Source organism: Saccostrea cucullata, unplaced genomic scaffold, assembly GCF_032062105.1.
Source record: "Saccostrea cucullata isolate Sc308-1 unplaced genomic scaffold, CSIRO_AGI_Scuc_v1 ctg13702, whole genome shotgun sequence".
Classification (NCBI taxonomy): Eukaryota; Metazoa; Mollusca; class Bivalvia; order Ostreida; family Ostreidae; genus Saccostrea; species Saccostrea cuccullata.
Window position 1 is genome coordinate 1 of NW_026920066.1, and position 7,500 is coordinate 7,500.

Below are 7,500 nucleotides of genomic sequence, written 5' to 3' on the forward strand. Positions count from 1 at the left end.
TAAAGGTATTTTTGGGGGATAAATTTGGCTTAGGGCATAAGGGAAATATATACAGTATGTTCTTTTTATTTGATTTAATGTCAAATGTTTTGTATAACTATTTAATAAAAATAATTTTCCTTTGATTTTAGGATGTAGACATGAAGTTCATATCGAATACCGGAAAACTCTAAGGCAGGAAAGTATCCTTGATGATTTTATTAACGCAGGTGTGTGCATTAAACATACATTAGACATGACTTTTTCATTGACATTCGATCTAGAAATTGTAGTCACTACTGTAGTGTTTTTTTAATAGAAATCGTGAACGGAAACGGTACAATTGTTCGGAATAGTTCAGCTGATGTTGAAAAACAACCTTTCTTGGGTATGTAAATATAGAACGTTGCCTGGTATTTTGGATACGTCACATTCCTCTGGTAATTTTTGATTGAACCACGGTCTTTTTTTTTAATTCCAGAAATAAATCACAAATCTGCAGAACAAGTGAAAAATGTATTTATTTACATTGGGGACGATGAGGACAAGATAGCGGAGTCTTATGAACCTCTTATTTATGAGAATAGATACGATAAGTGTCAGTTTGTGAAGAAGTACTGAACGAATTTAAGGCAGACATATACACCAAAGTCTACTTCTTCCAGCACGTCTTTGCGGACGTTAAATCAGCGCCTCAGATAGAGGCCCTCCGTGAAGACTTTGATAAAATATTCACAGCAGCATCACAGCAACCTTCGTCGAAGTTTGTTTTGGAGATGCCGCTATCTGTATGGACTGAGCACAAGACACATCTACAGAAAACACCGTTATTTCATGAGAGATATATTATCATAGTCTAAATTATTGCCACAACAAAGAGAGAGGATTTTTATAGCAGTATTAAATACAATACAAGTTGTAAAAATTTTCATCTGTTTTAAGGAAATAGTTTTGTCTCCTTTGAAAATTACTTGCAGTTTCTTGGTTGATTAAAATGTATTTATATCTGCAATCCTTTTATATTGTACTACAGAATCAAATCCAGTGAATGTCCTTAAAGTGTAGAATATAGATCTATATTCTTTATCTCATCAGAACTGAGTACAGAAATTGGGTGAAAAGCTGATGAAAAATGAACCTTTATTTTTTTTTTTTTTATCTATTTAAGAATAAATAAAAGCAAAATTGAAACTACACTTAAATAAATACACATAAAGTAACTAGTTTTTGTTTATCGTTATCACAGACCTTTTCCAGCGCTATTCTTTATAGATTTTACACGTACAATTTGTAAATAAAAAAATTGTTATCAACATCTCAAGGTTATTGCAAAATATGATTCTGAAAACTTCTTTGAATGAAAAAGTACACGATTCGAGTGTCAATAAAGGTAACAATATTTTCCGTTGTCTTACTCCAACTAAATTGTTGAAAACATACATCTTTTAAAACGAACATTCAAAGACATCATTATTGTCAGAGAGTCAAGAGATGAACGTTTTTTTAATACCACCACTACAAATGTTAATGCACAGTACAAAATTCTGCTCAAGACAGAAATATTCAAAGAAGTTTTCAGAAACATTTTCCTCCAATAGCTTTGGTCGAAATTCTACAGAACACACGAGTATAATTTTTTTTGTCTTCGTGGATCAATTTTAATATTGGATGTTTTACCAAAAAACACCTCGTGTATTATCTTTAATAAAAGTTGCAAATATGTATGTATGTTTAATTAATCACAGTTAATTTAAAATTGAACTCGTTTCTATTCTAAGAGGGCAAAAACGTTGCACAAAAACTTATTGGTGGAGTTTTCCTAAAAACCTTTAAAATTCTTTTTAAAAATATAAAGAAGGGAATACATTGTGTTGGAGGTATGATTGACAAGTTTATTTTGTGTACGTGATAATAATCTTTAAAACATGTTTTATTTTCTTTTGACCTGTTTATTTAGTAATTACTATGATAACTATGTTTACAGCTTTGAATTATCGAACTTTTTTTAGTTATCGTTCTTTAAAACCATTCTGAGCATGTTGAATCCAATCTGTAGAACCTATAAGACAAAAATTGATGTAAACCGAAAGTAAAGGTTTTTCCCTAGAATCATTATAACCTCAGATGGGTATGTTTTACTGCCCAGAGGACATCCCAAGTTGAAATATGATCACAAAGGATCCGAATGTGTAGAACCTAACTACTATCACTGTCTGACAAATGAAAATGACGACGCAACAGAGCAGTGCCTCAGCAGAGTCTGGATTCAAAAAGGTTAGTTAACACCGATAGGAATTTCCAGGATAGTTATTTCAACATCTTTTATAGCGCAGATTATTTATATCCCTTGCTCATTCTGATCTTAGCAAAAACACAGTAAAATGAACAAAAGAAATTTAAATTGTTCCATTCTTGCAGAAAAATAAAAAGGTAACATTTAAAAAGCTCTTTTGTTTACCGAGTGAATGTGAGATTAAACTAACATGTGCATGGTTGATACACAAGGAATAACACTATTACTATTAGAAGTCAATATTTTTTCTGACTGTAGTATAATAAAAAATAAAATGCAACGGTTCGATATAAGATATCTGCATGATTTATGTATTTCTGCTATATTTCACAATGGTACGTTCTCAACGTGCAACTTCAGCTTATAGAATGCAAAAATACACAGCTGGTCGACCCAATAATCAGACTTCAGTATATAATCTTATTATAACAGGACTGGGTTGCTCAAAACACTGGTTAAATTTGACCACTGGACAAGTTAGCTGTTGGTTAAATTCGATATCCACTGGCCAACTAACCACTGGTCAAATATTTGTTGCTCAAATAAAAATTAGCCTCTGGTTAACTAACCACTGGTTAAGTGATTTAACCACTGGTTAGTATCCACAATGCATTACATTTGTCCACTTGTCAACCAAAACAAAAATGGCCTCCAAAGTAGATGATCATGTGAGTAAAAAAAAGGAGTAATAACTTCAGCTGATGAAACTCTGCTCCTTATTGAGGAAGTTGAGAAATATTTTGATGTTATAAAATCGAAACAAACGAATCAAGTCACTAATATAAAGAAGACACAGGCTTGGAAAGAAATAACCAATGCTATAAATTCAAGGGGAGGATCCACAAGAACTGTGGATCAAATCAAAGAAAGGTACAGGAAGGTGTGTAATAAAGCCAAGGCAGACATTATCTCAATCAAGAAGGACCGCGCTAAGACCGGCGGTGGGCCACCACAAGTTTCCTCACTGAATCTCGTGTCACAGAAAGTTGTGGACTTACAGATTCGCCCAATTTCTTTGGAATAACCGGAGGGGTCGAGGTTGGATTACATTTACCAGGTAAATATAAAAGTTAAACCTTACCTTAACCTTTTTCAGTTGTATAATACATGTACAACTGTACTTGTGTATCTATGAGAACGTCGTCTGCTATGCTGTACGTATGAGGAAATTCGCAAGAGTTACATTCTCGGGGTTTGATATATCTGTCGTCGGAGACTCACTTAAGCGTAAACTGTATAAAACTAGAGAAAAGTGTCGAAATCTATCAGAAACTAGATGCTGTCATGAGACAGTAATACCCGCACTAAGGTGTTTGCCTCTAAATGCACACTTCTTCATATTGGGCTTTACCACGGAAAAAGTCAATATATTTCAATAATTTACATAATACATGTATTCTTCAAATTGAGCATAATATGCTCAGGTGACCATGTAGCTGCAGATCTGCAGCGTTATGGTTTTATATATTTGTCTTTGACCATAACGCTACAGATCACCATATGCAAAAAAGGTGCAATTTACGGTGCAATATTTTTTTGCGCACTTTTGGGCAGAATTTCTCCATTTTCTAGCATTGGTCAATCAACTACCTTTCATTCCCTAATTTTAGACACATTCTGTAGTCAAAATGTATATTTTGTCCACCTCTCAGCCATTTATAGTCATCTCTACAGGCAATAAACCCGCTTGATTTGAATTTTATGCAATCTAACAAATAATTTTAATCAAGCGAGTTTATCTCGTGTAGAGACGAATATAAAACGTTTGGAGATGGATAAAATATACAGATTAGTTAAATAATGTGCCTAGAATTAGGGGGTGAAAGGTAGTAAATTGACCGATGCTGGAAAGTGGAGAAATTCTCCCCAGAAGTGCGCAAAAAAATATTGCACCGTAAATTGCACCTTTTTTGCATTACAGGATCTGTAGCTTTATGGTCAAAGACTAATATATAAAACCATAACGCTATACAGATCTGCAGCTAGTGACTATGTTACCAATGGGCCTCCATCTTATAGGTATTTCATATTCTTTATTCATTACAAGTCGGAAATTAGACAACAGAATTAAATTAATGATGTAAATTAGGTTTGATAAGGGGGGGGGGGGTGGCACATAATTGGAACTTTTAAATATATTTTCTCATATAGATTAACAACAAATAATATTATTCAAATTAGTGTAAAGCGTTTTTGATGAATTTTTCAAAATGTGCAAAGTTTATTTATATTTGATTAGGCAGAAACTTCTTGAAAGCTGCCATATACACAATCAATATAGTCAACCCGCACCCATCTCCCATCAACACACACACACAAACACACCTTATTTGCCTGTTTTTGGAAATAGGCCTAGATGGCAAAGTTAAAATAAAACATGTTTTGTAAATGATAATTTTCAATTTGTTCTTGCACTATACATGTATCTGAACACCTGCATCACACTGGGCTTGCGTCACGTACCCAACTTAAGTACTAGTTTTACCACTGGCATTATCATTTTAGATTTCACTGCACGTGCAGTAGGCTACTAGTGTGCATCATTGCATATATGTCAGTAGGAATTATTTTATTTTGTGTTTTAACTGGATTATATTTCATGAAGATAACAGTGCCTAAATAATGACAATCGGTAAGTACAAGTTTTGGTATAGATTTGGGTAAAATAGTCTGAAATGCAAACGGTTAGGTTCAGCATCGGATGACCTTTGATCCTTTAAACTTACAATAGACGAATTTCACAATCTGAAGAGTTATCCCCCGTTATCAACGTTACATTCAGTTACAAGATCAGAATTTTTTTTCTGGGAGGGAGGTGGGGGAGGGGGGGGGGGTTCCAGACCAGAATTAGCCTGGTTCCCTGTCCCTGTTTTGCTTTATATACTCCGCGTCACTAGGGCCAGGTGGAGTACAATGGAATCCACCTGGCTCTCCTGCCTTGGCAAGGATGAGACAGGGGACCAGGCTAGACCAGAATTTCCCGAGAAGCAAAAAAAAAAGAAGTTATGGTTGGGTCTGTTTTCTAGGGTGGAGGGACACTTAGGGCATCCAAAGTCATTTTTATTTCCTCCAGTATATATTATAGTCCTGCAAATTCCAAGGGGGGGGGGGTGTTGAGGGGGGGATCTCCCAATCCACTTCCCTGTCCCTGTAATGACAAATGATCATGTGACTCCTAAATAGTAGGAAACTTTTTCCATTTCACTATATATAATTTTGTTTCTTGTGTTATTATGTTATGTAAATTTAATGGTATAAAGGTTATGAACCCCTAGAGGTCATCCCCACTTTCCTAATGAGCTGAAATGTTCACAATATGACTGCATTAAATTGAATAAAAGTGCATCAATGATAAGATTACTTGACATTTTATTCATGAATTTGTGTCAACCTATCTTCCTAGAATTAGGAATGAAAATCATTCAGAGACGGACCACATTAAACTATTTGTATAAACATTTTTTTTAAATGTAAAAACAAGTAGTAGTTTGCATACATGAACATTGAACAGGGGTCTGGGAAGGGGTGAGGGGAAGGATCGAGTTAATATTTCTTTATATACGTCTTAATGGTTGAAAACTCCTAAAATGAATGTTGACCTCAAATCTAACTTGTCCTCATTATTTTTCAAGTGGTGGTGTCTCCATATGAGTGAAAAATACCTGAGAGGGATGTTTAACAACAAACAAAATGACATAAAAACACAATATTGATTTGCGTTAAGAAATATGCAGGGGATTTTTTCCATCATAAATCTTCTCAAGAACAGCAAGGGCATTATTGTCCCCCATTTTGGGGAAAGGGAGGGGACATTAAATCTCATTTGTCTGTCAGTCTGTCCATCTTATTTACAGCTAGTATGTGCATCTGTCACAATAAATTTAACCTTGGTCATAACTTTTGAATAATAAGAGATTGTGCTTTCATATTTCACATGTGCATTACCACAAAACTTTCTAAATACACTATGATTTTTTAACCGAAGTGAGACCTTGACCTTAAAGTTTTACCTACTTTCCAAAAAATAACATTTTAAATTGATCATTTTGAAAGAGAAAAGAAAGGGCATTCAAATTATACATGTTTATTACATGTGAAAAGACTTTTCAAAATATATCATGACTTTTGACTCTGTGACCTTGACCTAGAAGTTTAACCTACTTTTCAAAAATATTATATTGTATATATAACTTTTGATTCAAAAGAGATAGGACTTTCATATTTGACATGTACATTACCTGCAACAAAATGTTTCAGAGCATGCTATGATTTTTCCCCTTTGACCCAATTTTCAAAAATTGATATATGATAGGGGTGCATATTTGACACACAATCTGCCATAAATTATGGCATCCCATTCACTAAAACACAGAAAGCAGAGGACTACAATTCTTTGAATTTGCTTGTATAATCTTGATAGATGGAAACATCCTCATATAATGTAGATTCAAGTTTTTTATGCCACACCATGATTAGGAATACATACATGTATAGTTTTTGTCATGTCCGTCCTCCACCCTTCCATCTGTCTTTCCATCGGGCTCAAAGAAACTTTCTAGATATTTTTATCAAAGTTCATATGTTGATGCATACTGATGTAAATATCCACCAGCAGCAATATTTTTTGACTTTGACTTTTCCTTTGACCTTCACATAACTTTTCTTTAAATTAGTGTTTAGCTTTATTTTAAAGAAACCGTTCAAGTTGTGTAATGAAACTGCACATGATGATACATACTGATGTAAGCTTTACAATGCTTCACTCTTTTTTACCTTGACCATTCCTGTGACCTTGACCTCACTTTTCTAAAATTAATGTCTAGAGCAGTTTTGAATAAACAATTCAAGATATATTTATCAAACTTCATATGCTGATACATACTGCTGAGAGCTATTAATACATCAACTCATTTTGACCTTGTATTTTCCTTTGACCTTGACCTCACTTTTTAAATTATGTGTTTATCTAAGTTTTAAATAAACCATTAATTATAGTTTTATCAAACTTCATATGCTAATAGTAAATTCATACTGATGTAAGCTTTTCAACTGCAACAACATTTTGGCCCAAACCTTTCCTTTGACCTCTCTTTTTTGTAGAAAAGGTGTTAAGCTCAGCTTCATTAAATCATTCAAGATATTTTTATCAAACATAATATGCTGATATGTATTAGTGAAGCTACTCACCTGCATCAAAAACTTCACCTTGCACATTCCTGTGACCTTGA

General features: G+C 33.8%; 1 protein-coding gene and 1 long non-coding RNA gene across 2 annotated transcripts in view; both read left to right on the top strand.

Annotated features, from left to right (window-relative positions):
* Window positions 1–140: 140 nt before the first annotated feature.
* Window positions 141–584, top strand: LOC134242703 (uncharacterized). Its single transcript, XR_009986906.1, has 3 exons — window positions 141–209; window positions 299–367; window positions 461–584. It is a non-coding gene; the product is annotated as an uncharacterized LOC134242703 (long non-coding RNA).
* A 2,332-nt stretch (window positions 585–2,916) lies between these two features.
* Window positions 2,917–7,500, top strand: part of LOC134242697 (uncharacterized) — a 6,827-nt gene continuing 2,243 nt past the window's right edge. Inside the window, exons 1-2 of the mRNA XM_062724823.1 lie at window positions 2,917–2,944; window positions 3,207–3,329. Of these exons, the coding sequence (XP_062580807.1) occupies window positions 2,917–2,944; window positions 3,207–3,329 (151 nt within the window). The remainder of the gene's footprint in view (window positions 2,945–3,206; window positions 3,330–7,500) is intronic.